General features: G+C 43.8%; 1 protein-coding gene across 28 annotated transcripts in view; it reads left to right on the top strand.

The window, feature by feature from the left end:
• celf2 (cugbp, Elav-like family member 2) overlaps positions 1-19,079 on the top strand; it is a 169,884-nt gene extending 150,805 nt beyond the window's left edge. For 5 of the 28 annotated variants that reach the window (XM_034577944.1, XM_034577950.1, XM_034577924.1 and 2 more), the window contains 5 exons: positions 2,128-2,262; positions 5,783-5,911; positions 8,938-9,135; positions 10,490-10,633; positions 12,082-18,187. In XM_034577944.1, the coding sequence (XP_034433835.1) occupies positions 2,128-2,262; positions 5,783-5,911; positions 8,938-9,135; positions 10,490-10,633; positions 12,082-12,209 (734 nt within the window). In that variant the 3' untranslated portion in view covers positions 12,210-18,187. Of the gene's footprint in view, positions 1-2,127; positions 2,263-3,017; positions 3,689-5,782; positions 5,912-8,937; positions 9,136-10,489; positions 10,634-12,081 lie in introns of those variants that run through there. The other 23 variants (XM_034577926.1, XM_034577934.1, XM_034577930.1 and 20 more) reach the window with 16 other exon arrangements.
• Positions 19,080-19,728: the final 649 nt, after the last annotated feature.

Below are 19,728 nucleotides of genomic sequence, written 5' to 3'. Positions count from 1 at the left end.
GGACAGAAAAAACGGATAGAAAAGGCGTCGGAGGGCAAGAAAAGGAAATGAGGATGAAGTGGGGATGTTGATAAAGGGAGCGAGGGAGGGAAGAAAAGAAAGGACAATTAATTAAAGGTATATAAAAATACAAAAGGAAGGAGAGCAAAGGAATGAAAAAGAGGGCATAGAGTGACATAACATAAAATGAGTAAAAGGAAAGGCAGAAGAGGAGAAAGGAACAAGAGATGAAAGAGAAAGGAAGAGTGAAAAAGGAGGGAATGATAAAGTGGGAACGGGACAGGAAAAGAAAAAGAGGAGGGGAAAGACAGTGAGGAAAAGGACGGGGAAGAGAGGAAGAGGGAGGAATGGTTAAAAAGAAAAGAGGCAAACAGAAAAATGGGGAAGCTGAGGTGAAGGAAGTGAACCTTCACCCTCCGCTACTTGTTTACACTTGAAAAACACTGAAGAGCTTTTAAAGCGTGAGCGTGGGCCGATCCGAGCCTCTGCGGCCAAATCCGCCCAATCAGCGGCTTTTTTCCGAAGCGGCGGAGTGGAAAAGGCCAGTGAAATTCAAATCTCCTTTACGTTCTTATAAAAGGAGCCGTGAAGAAGAGGAGCTCTCGTAAAAAAAACAGGCGTCTTCTCTCTGTGAAAATCTGCTTCACGGTGTCGGCAGCTCGGGGGGGAAAAACACACAAAAGTCTGAATTAGTGCGAGATGACGAGAGAGAGAGACGAGCGGCACACAAACAGAAATCCATTCTAGCTTTTTTTGGGGGCGTATCACAGGAAAATTGGAGAAAATGGCTTTGAAAACCAGATTGGTTTTGGTTTCGTACAGTAACCGCGGAGTCACAGTCAGGTGTTCACGCTCGTTACTGCACACACACACACACACACACACACACACACACACACACACACACACACACACACACACACGTCTCACCTCCTGCAGCAGCTCGACTCCAAACACCTCAAGAGGAGAAAAGATGGTTTAGACGCTGGCAGTCGTCTCTGTTTTTGATTTAATTTGCCGGTCGGTGCTGTGGTGAACCAGGCGTGTGTTGTGATTGGCTGCGGCCGTCAGCCTGGTCGTCTGGGTTCAGGAAAATCTGTGTTTGGATGTGACGACCACGGAGTCGGACGAGATGGATTCTTCTTCCTGGTGTCTTGTTCGTGTGTGTGTGTATGTGTGTGTGTATGTGTGTGTGTGTGTGTGTGTACTCCCATGATACTGTATATACATCCAGACTGTATATACGACACATATACCCCACATTGACAGTGTCCACCCTTATAACCTGTTCTCTAACAAACTCATGAGTCAGAGGAAGCTGCTGAGGCCTCGAACACACACACACACACGCACACACACACACACAGGCACACACACAGTGCCACAGAGTGTGACATCACAACGAGAGCCTGACTGAATAGAAAGCTGATATTGATTATTGTGGTCAATGTAATTTTCCGATAGTGAGGTTTATTGATCCTCTGTAAAATGAAAAAAGGTAAAAAACGTAAAAACCTGAGGCTCCATTTTAAAGCAACACTATAGCTGTGTCCAAATTCGGGGGAAGTGGCGCTCATGCAACCGACATGACACGACCTGGCCTACAGAGCACACCTACGGCTGCAGGGGGCGCTGTTGCTCGGATAGAAGTTACATAGTGTTGCTTTAAAATATCGATGTTAACCTCAAAAAGTCTCAGTCAGGCTCTACTCATGACCCAGTAGTTGTCTTTATTTACTTTTACAAACTCAGCTCAGTAACAAAGGAGCAGAGAAGTTGTATTTTTTTTTTTCCAGCCTAAACTAAAACTAAATAGTTTGAGTCTATTTCTGCCTCAGAGGAGAAAAACCTGAAAACTCCAACAGCTGCTTCCACTGATCTAAACTCATCTGGGACTTATTAGTGGAATCAGCTATTGTGGTGTTTGCCCCCCACACACAGTCTGAGCTCAGAGCAGCAGGATCATTTCCAGGAACACACACGACCACACACTGTTATTCTTGTTCGCCTCCGGACACCAAGCAGCCAACTCATGTTCAGTGACTGTCCCGCGCCGCCAGGTGAGCGGGCCGCGCCTCAGCCTCGCTCCCCAGGTTTGACACCACCCTCTCTGGCTCCTCTCTCCAGGTATGAGTGCTCTGCAGTTGCAGAACCTGGCCACTTTAGCGGCGGCAGCGGCGGCGGCCCAAAACTCAGCCAGCCCCTCCGCCGCAAACCCCCTGTCCTCCAACGCCGCCTCCCTGGGAGCGTTGACCAGCCCAGGTAACGCCGCAGCCTCTCGGGTTGGGGGGCTCCGACGCCGGGGGAGGGGAGGGGGGCCCCAATGCCTGCCTTACGTTCTCCGCTCTCCACCGTTGCCATCACCAGTGTTGTCGCCCCACTGTGATCCCGGCACCATCACCGAAACCATCAACCGAAACATAACCATCATCATTGTTCAGATCCTCGTCCGTGTTGTCGACCCTCTCTCTCTGGTGTGTGTGTGTGCGTGTGTGTGTGTGTGTGTGTGTCCACCTCCATCTCACAAGATCACACCATGCTGTGTTGTTGACGCGCCGCCTTCCTGCGTCCCACACGTCACTTCCTCACCACGTGGCCCAACCACCACGCCATCCCGTGATACACGCACTGTCCATGTGTGCGCGTGTGCATGTATGTGCGTTCTGTGCTTCAATGTCAGAATTGTACGACTTCTTGTTGTTGTTGTTGTTTCACAGCAGACTGGGTTTGTGTGTGCGTGTGTGTGTGTGTGTGTGTTGTGTCTCTGCTCATGGCTGTGTGGGGGGGGAGGATGTAAGAACTACCGGGTTGATGTCAAAACTCGATTCAGGTTAAACAACGCCACCTTCAGATTTCTCTCCCTCCTTTTTTCTCCCGCTCCGTCTCATCCTCTTCTCTCCTCCTCCTCCTCCTCCTCCTCCTCCTCCCCCCCTCCTCCTCTTCTCTCCTCCTCCTCTCTTCTCCTCGTGTTCCCTCTCGTTGCCCTCGTCTTTTGCTGCTGCCCTCCTTTTGACAAGCTCCCTGTTTCTGCTCCATCATTCTCCCCTTTCATGTCGGCTCGGCCTCGCTCCAGCAGCCGTGGCTCTGCCGTCTCTTTTGGAGCGCACTCCCAACAGAGCATGAATATGAAGAGCACCTCCCCTCCTCCTTCACACACACACACACACACACACACACACACACACACCTCCTCCACGTTAATGCTTGCGCCGCTTCCATCCCGGCTCTCGGCTCTCGTCTCTTCCTCTCCTCGCTTTCATCCCAGCTTCTCTCTCTCTCTCTTCTCTCATCCTCTCTTTGAGACTCTGAATATCAGTCCCACCTTGAATGGTTTCGCTCTCAGGTTGAGCCGCTCGCTGTGAATGAGCGGCGCTTTACTTGCATGTGTCAACGAGACTGAAAAACGCCACACGGGTTTGACGCGTGTGGACGGGTCTGCATGGAGACAGAGCGGCGTTTCGGTTCTCACTTTGTCTCGTGGCAATCCTGCTTTGTTCGCATCTTCACTTTGACGAGGCGCTAGAAGAGTATTTTTAGGTTTTCGAGCTCTACGCACCATCCTCCGCACCATTTCACCCACCACCTCTGACATCATGTACAGTACACGTGTCCCAGTGGTGTGTTCAGGTGTATGTGTGAGTTTGTCTGTGGTGTGTTTGAGGCCTTGTCTACACTACTGCGGATATTTTCCCCTCGGTTTTTTAAAATCTCTGTCCACACTACCTCTTGTTTTACAAAATATATCTGCAGACAAAAACAACTACAAACACTAAAATAAGCACGTCGGGGCCAGTAGGTGGCGATAAAGGCTACAGCCATACTAAGCACTTTATAATTTTGAATCCCCGTCTATACTAGCAAGCCTGAAAACGCATATCACATGACCTCTGCGTGAATGTGCCGGTGTACACAGGAAGTGATGCACGTCTCGCAAAACATGGGAGTTGTTTGCAGATTGCACGAATAGTAGCTCGTCTCCTGCACGTGTAAAACTTTGGCCGCGTTTGTAAAAATCTCTGTTTTTGGAACTTGAAATGTGGACGAGAGGCTCAAACAGGAAAAACTTTGATTTGCAAAATATCCGCGTTAGTGTGGACAAGGCGTTTGTGTCGAGGACGTTTTGCAGCTGTAAACATTTTTCAAGTGGTTTATTTGTGAGCATAAAAAGTCTCTTCAGATTGTGCTCTTGCTTTTCTGTGCATCCGTCTGTTTTTGTTTGCGGCTGGTCCTTGTGGATTTTTTTTTTTTTTTTTTCTTAATGCCATTGCAGCCTCACCTTGAATGCAGCAATCCTCTGCTTTACCAGCTTCAGTGAACAAACCATACAGAGCTCTATCTTTTAAAGTGTTGGTTGTGAGGTTTTCAAATGCAGGGTCAAGTTGCTGCAGCTTGTTACATCGATATAAAAAGGTGCTACTTGTAATATTCTTAAACGTCTGCGTGCTGTCAAATCCGCAGAGACACTCTGGTGCAGATCCGTGAAAAAGAATGAGACCACTGCGGAGAAAACTGGTTCAGCTCAAGTGTTCTCGTCAAGAAGATGTTTCTCCGTTCACACCGGCTCCACTCGAACCTCCACTCGCTCTCGCTCAGAAAGCTTCAGCTCTCATCGCACTGGAGGAATATTTCATCTGTGTCTGCAAAGAAATGTCACCACACAAACCTTGCAAATGAGGAAATGTGATATTCAACAACTTAGGCCTGAACAACTGAGTTTAAACATTTTTAATGTAAGTTTTCAATCTGCACGTGGAATCGGATTTTGTCCTTAGTTTGACGTTTACATTTCTTGAAGTGGTTCCCCCGGTCCTCTAATTTGGTTAGAACGTCATGGCCAGACTTTCAATAATCTGGAAAATAATTAAAAGCATTTGATTGGATCCTTCAAAATAAATTAAAAAATCTATTTAGGAAATTGGTGAACTCAACCCAGAAATCCCTGAAAGCAGATTCTGTTTGTATTTCCTGATGATGCGACCTCCCTCACTTCTCAACCCTCCCTCAGTTATCAATCCTCCCTCAGTTATCAATCCTCCCTCACTTCTCAATCCTCCCTCAGTTATCAATCCTCCCTCACTTCTCAATCCTCCCTCAGTTATCAATCCTCCCTCACTTCTCAATCCTCCCTCACTTCTCAATCCTCCCTCAGTTATCAATCCTCCCTCACTTCTCAATTCTCCCTCAGTTATCAATCCTCCCTCAGTTATCAATCCTCCCTCAGTTAACAAGCCTCCCTCACTTCTCAATCCTCCCTCAGTTATCAATCCTCCCTCAGTTATCAATCCTCCCTCAGTTATCAAACCTCCCTCAGTTATCAATCCTCCCTCACTTCTCAATCCTCCCTCAGTTATCAATCCTCCCTCACTTATCAACCCTCCCTCACTTCTCAATCCTCCCTCACTTCTCAATCCTCCCTCAGTTTCCTCTCTGATCCTGAAGAGATTGTTTCCCACATGTGACAAGTGACAACATGACCTCCTCAGTTTTCTCAGCAGTGGTTTCAGATGTTTTCAGTCATATAATAAATGTTCCATGTGTAGCACCCTCTGCATAAATCCTACAAAGCTGCACAAGTTATTAATTTGTATGTGATAAGAAACCTTCACCTCTTCGTCCTTGTTGAGGTTTGTTCATTGCCTTTATAAGACGTCTGCTTCTTTGTCTCCTCCTCTCCCTCTCTACCTCCGTCCTCATCCCTCTCCTCTCTTTTCACTCTCTTCACCCTGGTCTCCTCCATCCTTCCTTCCTTCCTTCCTCCCTCCTCACCCCTCTTTTCCCGCAGTTGCGGGCACAACAGCCAGCTCCAACGCCAGCGCCATGAACTCTCTGACCTCTCTGGGCACCCTGCAGGGCCTGGCAGGCGCAACCGTCGGCCTGAACAACATTAATGCACTAGCAGGTAGCGTCAACAGTGAGTATTCATCTTCTCATCAGCCACTCCACCTCCACCAACACCCCCCCCGCTGCGACCACGCACACCCATCTGCAGCCTCATCACCACAACCTGCGAGTCGACACAGAGAGACGCACTGTTACACACACACAACACGCCCATCGGTAGAGTTTGACTCTTATGGATTTTCATGTCATGTCATTTTATTTTTGAAATGATAAACAATTTCTCATATTTAACGTGTAATTTGTTGACAAATTTAAGGAAAGGAGAAATTTAACTTTACTTCTCAACATGAACTGAAAATCCACGAAGTCGTCAAACTCTGTCAGCGCCTGAACAAAGAAATTGGACATCAACTTTGAATTTATGGAGATTTAAATGAGTCGGTTACACATTAAAGTCCATAATTTACCAAGTGAAAGAAAACTTGTGAACAAAGAAAGTTCAAATAGAAGAAAAGTAACAAGAGAACGAGAAAAACCGACTCCCGTCATCTCTCTGTGTCGCTCGTGAATAAACTGTCCTCACTCTCAGTGACGCTGCCTCACTCATTCATCTGGACACAGATATTTCATCCATCCACTCATCCATCTTCCATCCATCTTCCATCCATCCTCCATCTATCTCTCCATCCGCTCCCTGGTTGTGTCCTGGGGTTGTGCTTGCTGTACGAGTGCTGGTGTGCCGTCCCGGTAGAGGTGGCGTCGTGCCGCTGTCGCCTCACGCCACCGTCTGTGTGCGACCGTGTTGTAGCCGTTTCACATCCTGTTGGTTTGTTCGTGTCGCTGTTGTGCTTTCTGTTATTTTCAACGTGTCAATGGGCACAGAAGACAAAACTCCAACTTTAATTTGTTTTGAAATAAACTCTTTACTGCTGCGGGAATGTTACAATTTAAAAAGACGAAAAATTTACCAATTCCTAGCAAAAATAGTTGTGTAGCAAACTTGTCACTGAGTAGAGAGTGCATACGTCCACTAAGGTCAAACTTTAATTCAATCAAGGTGCACATTTCACACACTGATAGATATTAATACCTTGAATATACCGGTTTTTAAAGTGATAAAAAACATTCCCTTTTTTCCACACCTCAAAATTTCAATGGGTTATTTCTTGGCTCACGTCCCAACCGAGTCCCGTGGAAATCCGTCCCGTAGTCTTTGCATAATCAAGCTGACAAACTAACAAACAGTAAAAAACATTAAATTTGACCTTTATGCTAGAATAAAAAAAATAAAATGCCAAAACCTTACAGCAGTTGACATTTTCCACGCTCGGTAAATATTACATTTGTTCTTACTGGAAAATCTTTGTTCTCGGAAAAAGATGGCAAAGGATAATACTGGGAAACTCAGTGTTTAAAATCCAGTGGAATGACTTTTAAATGTTTTTTTTAAAGTTTACCGGTTGCTTTAAAAGTCTGGTCGGAGTGTGTGAGTGTGTGTGTGTCTCTCTGTGTGTCTGTGTGTGTGTGTCTGTGTGTGTCTGTGTGTGTGGATCGTGTCCTGCCTTTGACCTCTGGGGAGACGAGGCTAGGATCTTAATCAGCGCTGTTATGACAGCACAGATCCTGTACTACCGGCCTCTTCCACCACATTATTCTCCTCTGACCTTTACCGCTCCTTGGCTCGACTCGCCGTATCCGTGTGTAAATCATATATACGCGTCTACACGGGCGCACGCACGGGAAAACACGGGAACATGGGACGCACACGCATGCTCGTTCCCTTCAGTCGGAACAGGTCTCTTTCGTTTTGCATCCCATTTCGTCCCCCTGCTAACCTCCCTCTACCCCCCCCCTCACCTTCCCCCCGCCGACCGCCCTCATTTAAACACATCTAGGCTTTAATTGAATTGGAAAGGTCACCGGTGCAATTATTCCTGAATAAATGAGTGACCTATAATGCAGAGCTCGGCGGTGGTAATTTATTTCACTGTGTCTGACGGCGAGGCGACAGGACGCCGAGCCAATGTCAGACCCCCTCAGACAAGTTGCCCTCCATCGTGATATTAAGCCGTTACAAGCAACTAATGAGTGTTACCGCTGCGTTGCCTTCACTTTTTTTTTTAAAAACGCCCTCTGCTCTGCTCTGCTCCCCCCCCCTCGCTCGTGCCTGTCTTCTCCCCTGAAAGTGAGACGTCACCGGCTGGAAAAGCACAGATTATCTAGAGCTCGCCGTCGATGTTTGACGCCGCCGCTCGAGGGATCCGGAGATTAGCGTCGAAAATAGTAAATCGTGAAGATGGACACTTCCCCTATCGATACCTGCGCAGCTTCAATTTCTGTTTAACTGACAAATCTGGCAGTTTGTCTTTCTCCTTGTCCTTTTAGTGGAGGGACTTTTTGAAACAAATCCCCCCCCCGCCCGCCGCCACGTCTCAGATCAGCTGTGCTCACATTCTGTTCCATCAGTGGCAAATCAGCCGTATTGATTTAGCAATGCAGCTTTATTTGTAAAACACATTTCACTTACAGGCCAATTCAGAGACTCGGTGGAAACTGGCAAAAAACATAAATCACAAGATATCGTACACAAAAGTCAAGAGAAAGAGAATATCATCATTTTTAAACTAAAAAGTTTCGACTCTGAGTTTTGATCCGTGTCCCTGCTCGTCTGTTACAAAGTCTGTTCTCAGGGCCATCGTTCTTGTGTGTTCACTGTGTATTTGTGTGTGTTCACTGTGTGTTTGTGTGTGTGTGTGTGCATGATACGCTGTGTACTTCCTATGTGGAGTACACCTGTGTGCAGCTCTGGCTGTCATCAGCTACACTCATACTGTACTTTACTGTGTGTAAACTAAATACTGTGTGTGTCCTGTGCTATGTTGTGTTATAGACAATTGTATTGATGTGTCTTTTTGTGTGTCGTGTCATGTCATTGTGTACGTTACAGTAAAGTCTGTGTGAGCGTCACTATGTGTGTGTGTGTGTGTGTGTGTGGTAACAGTTGTGTACGTGTATGTGTGATAAAACACAACCTTCAAATGGAGCGCTAACGAGTAAGTGCACTCTTCTTTCTTTATTGTTGGGTTTTGTGTAAAGTTGCTCAAATGCTCTCAGGTATGGCGGCTCTAAACGGAGGCCTGGGCGGCGCGGGGCTTACCAACGGGACGGCGGGCACCATGGACGCGCTGACGCAGGCTTACTCAGGGATCCAGCAGTACGCCGCCGCAGCCCTGCCCACCCTCTACAGCCAGTCCCTGCTGCAGCAGCAGGGGGCCGCCGGCAGCCAGAAAGAGGGTCAGTAACACGGGGCCGCGCGACCGCTGCTCAGCGGGAGGTCGACTTCACACTGTTTGCAAGAAACACTGAATATAAATGTGCTCAGTGTTTCCTGCAGGATTCGACACCGTGAGACATTGACATGCAGCACGATTATTGTTATTATTGTAATTATGTTATTAATCTTCCGTGTCGTGATTATTTGATAAGCAAACTAATATTTTAATCTTTAAACTTAAGACATTATTGTTTTTAAATACTTGAGGCTCATTTATCATTTTTTTACGGTAAGATGGTTATTAAGGAAAACGTCCACTTGAGCATAAACGTGCCTTTTAGGTGATTTGCTGAAATCAGGGTTCTGAGATTATTATGATTGTATATTTGAAACCATTTCAATTTCACGTTACTTCTGAAAAACAAACAGTTGTTAAGTTACACTTCAGCCGAGGAATCAAATCAGATCAAACTCTGTGTTTCTTAATAATCCTTCAAATTTCAAGGATTTGCTTTTCTTACCAAATCCCAAATTTACAGTCAATATGAATTAGTTGCAGAATCGCTCTCAGTATTTAACCAAGCTTCTATGAATATTATCAATGTTTTGGTTGATAATTGAACATTGATTTTATTCTTACGATGAAGAGAAAATGTAAAATTGGATCATCCATGTATCAGCGCTGTTGCAAAGTGGCTCCTTCGCACCGAATCTGACGGCGGAAGTTAAATTTACCCAAAAGCTTTGGACGACAGCTCTGAATACAAACCAGCTGATGAAACGTCTCGTAAATCAAACAGAGCCACATCCTGTTTGTTTGTGCGCCTCTCATCTCGGCTTCCAACAAAGATATATTTGCAAAGATGCTCCGTGTCTTTGACGGTCCATGAGGGGGGGGATCAGAACCCGACGTGACAAATATCCGGCTCCCCCCTCCCCCCCAGGCTTCATTTAGCAGCGGCGTCTAATGTCTCTGAGAGATGTGACCTATCGGGATTATCGGGACGTGTGATGGAAGCACGGAGGTCGACCTGCGGCGCCAGAGACTGAATGAATCCAAAGCAGGAGAACAGGGAACCGGCAGATATATAATCGTTCAATGAGAAAGTAAAAAGCTTCCGTCTTTTGTATAATGTTCAGTGCGATTGCAGAATGTTGTTCGAAAGCAATAACAAACTCAAGGTCGTGCAATATTGTGCTAAGCGGCGTTCTTCAGCTCCGTTCCTATGACGACAGCGCACACAATGCAGCGCTCTCCGTCTCCTGCAGCTTTTTTTTTGCTTGAATGAAAAACCGCTCTGACCTGAAACCTGCTCTGCATCTCCCTCCTCCTCCTCCTCCTCCTCCTCCTCCTCCTCCCCCCCCCCCCACCAGGTCCCGAAGGTGCCAACCTGTTCATCTACCACCTGCCCCAGGAGTTTGGAGACCAGGACATACTGCAGATGTTCATGCCTTTCGGAAACGTGGTCTCTGCCAAAGTCTTCATCGACAAACAGACAAACCTTAGCAAGTGCTTCGGTACGTCTGCAGCTCCCCCCCCACACACACACACACATGGGACACATACACAAACACAAACACACAAACACCTGCAGATATATGTGGTCTTTTTCTTTGCTGGTTGTGTGGGAATATGAAAACTTGACTCAGATATTTGTGATTTGATGTCAAACCTCTAATCCCATGTGATGTGAACGTGAGGAGAAACGCTCCTGACAGAAATCCGAGGTGCATTCCGGCTGAAACTGTATTTTTATCGGTCAATAATAATATAATGACAGGATATTATGATTTAAATACCTCAAAAACTGTGTGATGCTTGCTCTTATTTAGTCTAGACACATTCAGACTTTGGCAATTAAGAAAGCATCGTCCCTGAAATGTATAAAAACAATTTGACCGAAGACACAAACGAATCAAGCGCAGCAGCAGGAAGGAAGTTGTCAGAAACAGGATCGTGAGGTTTGATGCCAGACGAGAGAGAGAGACGGACAGTTCAGAGTTTGAGATGTTACAGGAGGAAGTGAAGTGTGAGACAACAGAAAAAGAAAACATGGTAGAACTTCACCGTCTGCTCCACAACACTGTGTTCTGACATCCTGACCCTCGGTGGCCCTCGTCAAGTTGTTGGACAAAATGTTTTTTTCGGAGCAGACACTGTGTTTTATGTCCTTTTTGTCATATATAGCTTTTTTTAATTCATAGTATTTCTATTTCTGCTTTGCTCTGGACGTGCTTCCTCCGTTTGTTTCACTTTAATGTCGCTTCATTCTGTCGTTGTTTGGTTGCAACAACTCGTGCAGCTTCCTCGCGGGAGTCGTTAGGGTTTAATCTTTTCTTATTGTGCGGCAGAGGAGTATTTTAATGTTTCGTAGATGGAAATGTAATCACATCTCGAGACGCAGACAAACACGGTGTGGGTGTCTCGTGTAGCATTTTAACATCAGCTCATTATTACACCTTAATTTTGAAGCAGTATAGCAACTGTAAGTAAAATAGAGCCTTCTCGGAAATGGAGGGACAATTATTCAGAGGAAACAATGAGGATTACGGGAGATGTCTTCATTGTGAGAGATTCTAACATAAATACGAGAGGTTTTGGAAGTTTGAGACTCAGAAAAATCTTGTTTTCTCCTCACAACACATTCATTTGTGTAGTTTTGCTCAGTATTTGATCCCATAGACACAAAGAAAGCTTAATATTGCTGCTTGACATAACAACAAATACATGAAAAGGTCTGTTCTAGGGTGTAAGTTTTAAAACGCCACCTTCAAACAGAAATATACGTGAATACAGCCTCTATCTGCTTAAAAGATAAAAAACCAGCTCAGTCGACCAGAAACTCCAGCGTGCAAATCTGAAAATACACCAACTAATCTTCAACTCTTGAACAGTAATTGAATCTGTCGTCTCACTCTTCTCCATTTTGTTTCTAACCGTCCACTTTCCTCCGGTGTCTCCGCAGGCTTTGTCAGCTACGACAATCCGGTGTCGGCGCAGGCAGCCATCCAGGCCATGAACGGCTTCCAGATCGGCATGAAGCGGCTGAAGGTGCAGCTGAAACGCTCCAAGAACGACAGCAAACCGTACTGATCTTAGCACTAGGGTCTGTCTGCTCCCCATGTTAGCACTGCTAGGGTAAGTCCCCCCACAAAAAAACAACAAGTGAAAATGGAAAAGAGAAAAAAACAAAAAAAACAACAACAGCAAACCGAGCCACGACCTCTACACAGGGACTGGGGCGGGTGGGGGGGTGGGGTGGATTGACGGGAGGGACGGGAGGGAGGGGAGGGAGGGGGAGACGACCTCCAACCACCCTGAGGGAGACACGCACGCCTTGTTTATTTTTTATTTTTGAAGATTTTTATGTTAGGTTTCAAGTATTATTATTTATTACAATTTTTTTTTGACACACATGAACGCTTCCATTACGTCATTACTTTGTGCAGTTTTTTGTTTTTTTTTGTTTTTTTACAATGGAAGGAAAAAACCAATATCCTGGGTAGCTTTTGTTAAAAGTTATTTAATATTTTTTTCCTTTCTCAGCGATTATTTATACATTTTTGAGGACGAGTTACAGACAGAACCGACAGACAAAAAGGAGCCATGATGATTTTTTTATTTGAAATCTTTTTTTTTCCTCTCTCTCTCCCTCAATGTGAACCTGAGGCCTGGTGAAAGGTTCTTTTTTTTTTATTAATTTTTTTTGACACACTCGCCGATATGCACATTCGCCCTTTGACCTCCACGGTGTTGGTTTGCAGGCCGCCGCTGCTTCTCTAAAAAAAAAACCTCCACGCCTGCTGGTAACCCGGGAGCAAAGGCTGCAAAATGCTAGTGGCCTCTTTTTACAGCATAGTCGGTGGCACCATCCGCCTGCCATACTATTTACACACCACCTCCACAGTGCGAAAGACAAAAAGAGACACACACGCGCACTCGCACACTCCAGCTAGGTCTTATTATTTATGTCAAAATGAGAAAAAGAAAACAGCTTTTTCATTTCTCAGACGATGGATAAAATAATTAGTAACCACTTTTCTGGGTCAGATCACATTGGTCTTTGTTGTGAAATGGATATTAAAGCATGTCGAACATTTTCAACAACATCATCCAGAATTTGATGAAGGCTATAATATTAATCATACTACTAATAAAAGAGTTTATGGGTTAAAGGGGGGGTAACTGGAAAAATACTTGATGTTTGTTGAAAGATTTAAAAAATTCAAAGTACAGAAAGCCACAGGCCTGTAAATTTTATTTGTAAAAAAAGCAGTTCTATTTTTATACAACATTTTTACTGCCTCAGATGGAAAAAAAAAAGGATTTTATTTATTGCCTATCGTTAAGTTATTGGACTCCTATAAAGTATACAGCATCATTAAAGTAGACCCTTGTGGAGAAGTCTCGTGGAATTGGGTTCTCCGGTGTTTTTCCTGTTTTTTCGGTGCAGAAACCACAATCACAACACGCTCCACCGCCATTTGAACCGCAGCCTCCCCCACCCCCCCCCACCCCTTCTCTGTCATTCATCCATTCAAACACACACACACACACTTACCTGTGCTGTCCATCCATCCATCCATCCCTCTCTTTTCACCCCTCTCTCCCTCGCTCCATCCGTAGTGGGACTTCTTCCTCACTTGTCGAATTTCCACCTTTTTTCCTCACGTTTTTTACTTTTTTTTTTAATTTGCGTGTTTACGTTTTTTGTTTGTTTGTTCGTAGCGCCCCCTACCCTTGCCTTCCTTTCAAAAAAAATTTAAAATAGAAAGGAGTGAATAGACATCGCCCCCCCCCCCCCTACCCCTCCCAAAAAGATATTACAACTACTTTCTCCCAAATGACAACATCCATCTGGGATCTGATGGATTAAGCTTTGGGTGCTCTCTGTTGTTTGTGTACGTGGGAATGAATGTGTGTTTGCTGTTGCCTATATAGACCTATAACATTAATATCATTTTATATTTACGTAAAAACAACAAAATCTTAAGCTAAAAATTGTCAATGAACTCAGTGAGTGTTGTTGCATTGTTGCTGTTGTTTGTTTGTTGTTGCTGTTTGTTGTTGTTGTTTCTCCTGATTTGATGAAATGCTGTAGTGGTGTGGTGCTCTGGCTCTCTGTGTGTAACTCTCTCCTCTCCCCTGTTTTTTCTTTCCCCCTTTTAGAACAACCCATCTCCATGCCTGTTAGCTCATCGTTTGCCTAGCATGTCTCCGTGGCGTCCAAACACACACACACACACAAAAAAAACTTTATAAACGAAAACGAAACAAACAAAAAAAATGTCCCCCGCCAAAAACAAAAGTGTCATCGTCCTCCTCCTTCGCCCGTCATTGTTTTTTCTGATGTCTTTTCCGAGCTCACCTGATCATAACCTGGTTCTCCTCCGCCGCCTACTGACCTTTTGAACTTTGAACTTTTTTGGACTTTGATTTTTTTATGATTTTTAATTTTTCTTTTTGTGTGTATTTTTCTTTTTTTTTTGCATGTGACCTCATTTGGATCTGTTTTCCGGGGGGGGGGGGGGGGTTCAGGAAGGGAGGGAGGGAGGCGATAAGGGGGGGGGGGGGGAGGGAGGGGAGGGTGGGGGAGAAGAAAATGAATCAATGTGAAAAAGATATAAAGCTGCATTCATATGAAAAAACAAAAAAAGACTTGAGATTTTTACGGAAAAACAAATGTTCTTTTTTGGAGAAAAAACAAACAAACGACAACCTGTGGCAAAGTGACTTCCATTCAGTTTGTTTTCTTGCATTTGTTTCTTCTTCTTCTTCTTCTTCTTCTTCTTCTTCTTTATGTCAGTTTTTTTTTTTTTTTTCCTTTTTCTTCTTCATTTAAAGTAAACTTGAAAGTTCACTACAGGAATTGGCGCGTCGCCTTGCTTCTGGCGCCGGGGAAACACAGAGCGCGGGCCAGAAGCAGGCGGCGCCAGTTTCTCTGAGAAATAAGACTACTTCCAAACAGTTTTGAATAAAAACTGTCTGATCAATATTAGACTCTCTCAGAGCTCTCTAATGGTTTTTACATTTTTCAGGCAGTGTAAAGTTTTTTGATAAGGCCATTTTAAGTGGCTCTGTTTCTCATTCAAAGTCTATATATAGAACCACTTTTTTCTAGAGTAGTTTAAAGGTAAAAATAAAAAAATGACATTTGCCCTGTTTGGGGGGGAGAAATGCTACCTACTTGTGTCACCTTTTGCTGAACTGACTCACAGATAGACAATCCGTGGTTTAAATGCACATGATGAAATGACCTATATTTTCTACTGTTTAAATGTATAGAGGAAAAAAAAATACTAAGATACCTGTAACCCGCGTTAACGTCGGTGCTTCTTGTGAGTTTAGTTGTGGTTTCATCACAAGTCCAACGGTCTTAAGTGTCTCATGTTTTTCAAGAGAAGACTAAAAAATCAGTTTACTTGAACAATAGACAAAGCCTTTCATATTACTATAATAATTACTTTGTTCTTTTATTTTCCTCTTTTTTTTTTAAGGAGTCCCTATTTGCTAAATTTCTTGTTGGTTAATTAGCTATATAAAATTCCTAAAAATATATATAAATATAAATATATCTATATATATATATATATATAATGTCAGCTTGTGAAGCATCAATGTCATTATTATTTTATTTCTCTCGTGGGAAACAATATTTAGATGTGTTTTGTTGTTCAGCAAAATGTCTTATAAAGAAAAAAAGACAAGATCAGTGGAGTTTAGTGCCAAATTCTGAAGGTACTTCCTGCCTAGCGCGTCAGTGTATTTCTTGTGAAATTATTTGATAACATGGGTATTTTATTATAAGTGTTTTGTATGGATCCCTCATATTTAAAAATATAGATTTAAAAAAGAGTTTGTTAACTTGCTATTCTGTGGTCTTGTTGCCTGAAAATGTCATGTTTGCTTTTTTTCTTTGTAAAGATGTTAAAAAAAAGTGCCCATGTGTCATATATATATATATATATCTATATACACACACACGCACACACACGGACACACACACAGACACACACACACACACACACACTCTCGTGCAGACCTCACAGTTTACTTTGTTGTTGTGCATGAGAGCCCCTGAGTGTGAAAGCCTCTACAGCAACCGCTACCGCCCGCCAGCGTGCACACACACACACACACACACACACACACAAACGAGAATCACGCACTGATATTTTTAGCCATTGTACAGCCGTTTTATTCATCAAAGCCTTACCACGAATCTTTGCACTCCTGTTCTCTCTCTATTAGTATCTCGCACACACAGACATCAGGCTTCGGTATATATATATTGTTTTGATTGTTTCTCTCGCACGCTATCCCAAAAACTGAGGTGAGACTCGTACGCGAAGCCTTATTTCTCCGAATCCTCTTATCCCTTTCGTTATGGTTTTTAAAAACATCTCTGAGTTGTAGCCCGGCGTCGTTTGTCTCAAGACGGCGGGGATCGTTACTTTTTTTCGTGTGTTTCACCTCAGATGAGCGCGCTCGCTTTCATGATGTAAGCACAGGGCAAGACTCGCTCGTTCAGGCCTCGACCTTTTGAGGAATAAGCACACGCCACAGCCGTTGGGATAGTCGCGACGCGAGAGGCGGGACGGTCCGGGGCAAGTTCTTACTCGTTTTGATTTCGTCGCTTTGATTAACTTATCCTTTTGATGTTTTCTAAATGGTTGTGAGACTTCTCCATTATGTGAGTCTTGTGGTGTAATGGGCCAAAATCATGTTGAGATGCCAAAGTGTGTTATTGACATTCTCATAGTCGAGCCGTTTACATGGCACAGTGTTGTCAGTCTATTCAACTGCCCCCTTTCCCCCTCCCTGAAAGCCTAGTTTACGGTCTGCAAAAAAAAAAAGGCAGCATTATTTTCTACAGAAGCTCACCAGTCGCCTTAACCAGGGAGCGTTGTATCAGTATTATAAGACTAGAAGATGTTGTCAGTCAGTCAGTGATTTGTGCCAAGTCCAGGTTCACTTCTATGTACAGTTAACCTCCCACTTGTCCAAAGTCTGGATTTCGCTCTTCCGCCATTTTCATCCAATGGGCCGGAGCAGGAAGGTCTGAAATGGCTGTTTGTCCTCGCAGCGCGGTGAAGAAGCAGAGAAAACGAGTGCATCTGTTTGGAAGGATGCCGCTCGCCGTCTGGTTGTTGTCTCCCAGGCTAACCGGGGTTATTAGAAGCAGGGCGATGTGGAGAGACGTCTTATTGGAATAGCGGCAGGGGAAATAAAGCGCTCGTTGGCTGCAGAGGAAGGGTCACGTCCGCAGGTCCACACAGGCAAAACAACCGCCGCAGCCGAGATGAAGGCAATACAGCTTTCATTATCCTCGCAAAGACCGAACCCAATACCAAACTTTATCTGATCTCATGGAGGGAGGCAAGCAGACTTATTCCTTAATGCAGTACACACATGAGCAGTGCCACAAACAGCCATAACTACCTGTACGAAAGCTGGGCCGCAGGAGTCCCAGTCCAATCAGTGTTAACGGACCAGTTTTCTGACCAGCGTGCGTCAGATTCACGTTGTAACCGCTGCAATGTCAAAATCTTTACAATCCTACGATTGCACATTCACACCTTCACACCTCACTCTCGCACAACTCGTATTTGTTACGTGTGGAGGCCACACTATCGTTAGCGTTCAAGTCAACTCGCTGCACGCGGCCGTCCAAGACATTTTTAACTGTCCCGAAAAAAAACTATGTCGTAAAATCGCCAAATCACACCGAGTTGCACACGGCCTGAAGTCGCACACAGTCTAGCGTGAAGCATCTTTGTCTTTGTTTCAATGTCGAAGCACAAGAGGGTCGTAGAAACCGAGTTTCTGTCGAGCGGCTCACCTCAGGGGCTGTCATCGCCGATGCTTGTTGTAATCTTTCTATCTCGTCACTGTTCACTTCTCTGTTCTCCTTCTTTCTTAATTATCTTAAGTGCTATTTATCAAACAATGAAATCAGAAAGGAAAAAAAAAAAAATTGAACTTGTCGTTTCTTTGCATTATGGCTTATGTCAAGTTTTTTGAGGAAAAAAAAACGTTTTGTGTGTTCTCTTTCCGTGCCGTAAAAAAAAGAGCTTGTTGTCTGTAGAAATTATCCAATTCTTTTTTGTTTTTTTTCTTGTTTCTGTTTCTTTTAATTCTCAAAAAATGGTTTTCAGTAGTTTCAAAGTTATTGTCTTGAGAGAAGCCAAAGTTAATGCATTTCAGTGGATCCTGTAAGCGTGATGTATGTTTGTTTGACAACACTTCGAAAATCTGTCACTGGATGGGATTTAAAAAGTACAAAAAATGCAGGCTTTCCTATTTCTACAACTGATTGTACTTATGCATTTTGTACCAGTGGAATTTTTTATACTGGAGATTAAAGGATACAACAAAAAAATCTTAGAAAAAAACGCTGTCTGGCCTGGTGGTGTGGCCTGACCCTGACTGGTCCCCGAGTATGATTTCTAGCTGGCATCAAGAAAGTTGGCTTTTGATATAAGATTTTCTAGAAGATCTTTGGCTTTATTTCTTTCACTTCTTTTTCCTCACTTGAGTGTTGTTCTTTCTTTCTTTCTACCTTTCTTTCTTGATTCGTTCTTTCTTTATTTTCTCAAAAAAGGGTAGGTGAGTGTCAGATCTTTCATTTTTGCTTTATAAATAGTTCTAGCAAGTTTGTCTATACAACAGCGGTAAGTTTCATTTGACTTCTGTATTGTGCCGTCTACACGATAAGACAATTATAGAAAAAGAAGGAATAGAAATATTTAGTCACCTTCAGTGGATTAATGTATTAGTTTAATAAAGAGATCAACTAATTAGAAATCTTTTGCTTTTAGCTGTTTAGATTTTTCCGGTTTCTCTGTCCTTCTCTGTGAACTAACTGTGTAGCTGAAGCAGTCAGAATTATTTTTGTAAACGTATGTTCTTGTGTGATGCAGTTTTTTGCTTCTGTCTCCTATATTAAACCATTTTTCCTAATACTTGTCTCTCTCTGTGTTGTTATGTTCCAGTGGCTGTCTGATGTCGTACTGTTTCACGACCTCCTCCCCGCCATTCGTTCATTTTCTATCTCTCTCTCTTCCTCTTCTCAGTCTCTCTCTCTCTCTTCCTCTCTTTCACCTTCATGTTTGTGTTTTTGTTTTTACCACATAGTGAAGTTAACTCCATCCCCAGCGACAACTCACTGTGCTGTTTTCACTAAACATAGTAAATATACATCGAGGTGTTATGTATGTATATTACTGTGTAGCCCAAGTTGCCGCGTGACAGTCGACAAAAAAAGCAAAATATGACGCAAAAAATAAGAAGCACATTAGCTTTGATTAGAAAAAACTTTTTTTTTTTCTTAGCTTAACGAAATAATTTGGCATTTTGGGAAAAATATAAGTTTTTGTTTAGAGGGTAGTTCAGGGACGACTTGGCTAACTAGCGCATTACAGTAGCTAGCAGGCTAACACTCTGGCTAGCACTAGCCGTCAGTTTGCTAGTGTACTGAGCTGAAAGCTAGTAACCTTAAGTCGGTATGCTAGTTTTGATCACTTACCGAATAGAACATGTTCAGTAAACAAAGTTTTCCAAATTTTTGTCGTAGATGATAACTCCTTTTTTAAGGATAGTTTAAATATAA

The sequence above is a fragment of the Hippoglossus hippoglossus genome, chromosome 23 (assembly GCF_009819705.1).
Source record: "Hippoglossus hippoglossus isolate fHipHip1 chromosome 23, fHipHip1.pri, whole genome shotgun sequence".
NCBI lineage: Eukaryota > Metazoa > Chordata > Actinopteri > Pleuronectiformes > Pleuronectidae > Hippoglossus > Hippoglossus hippoglossus.
This window is presented reverse-complemented; position numbering and strand designations above follow the sequence as displayed.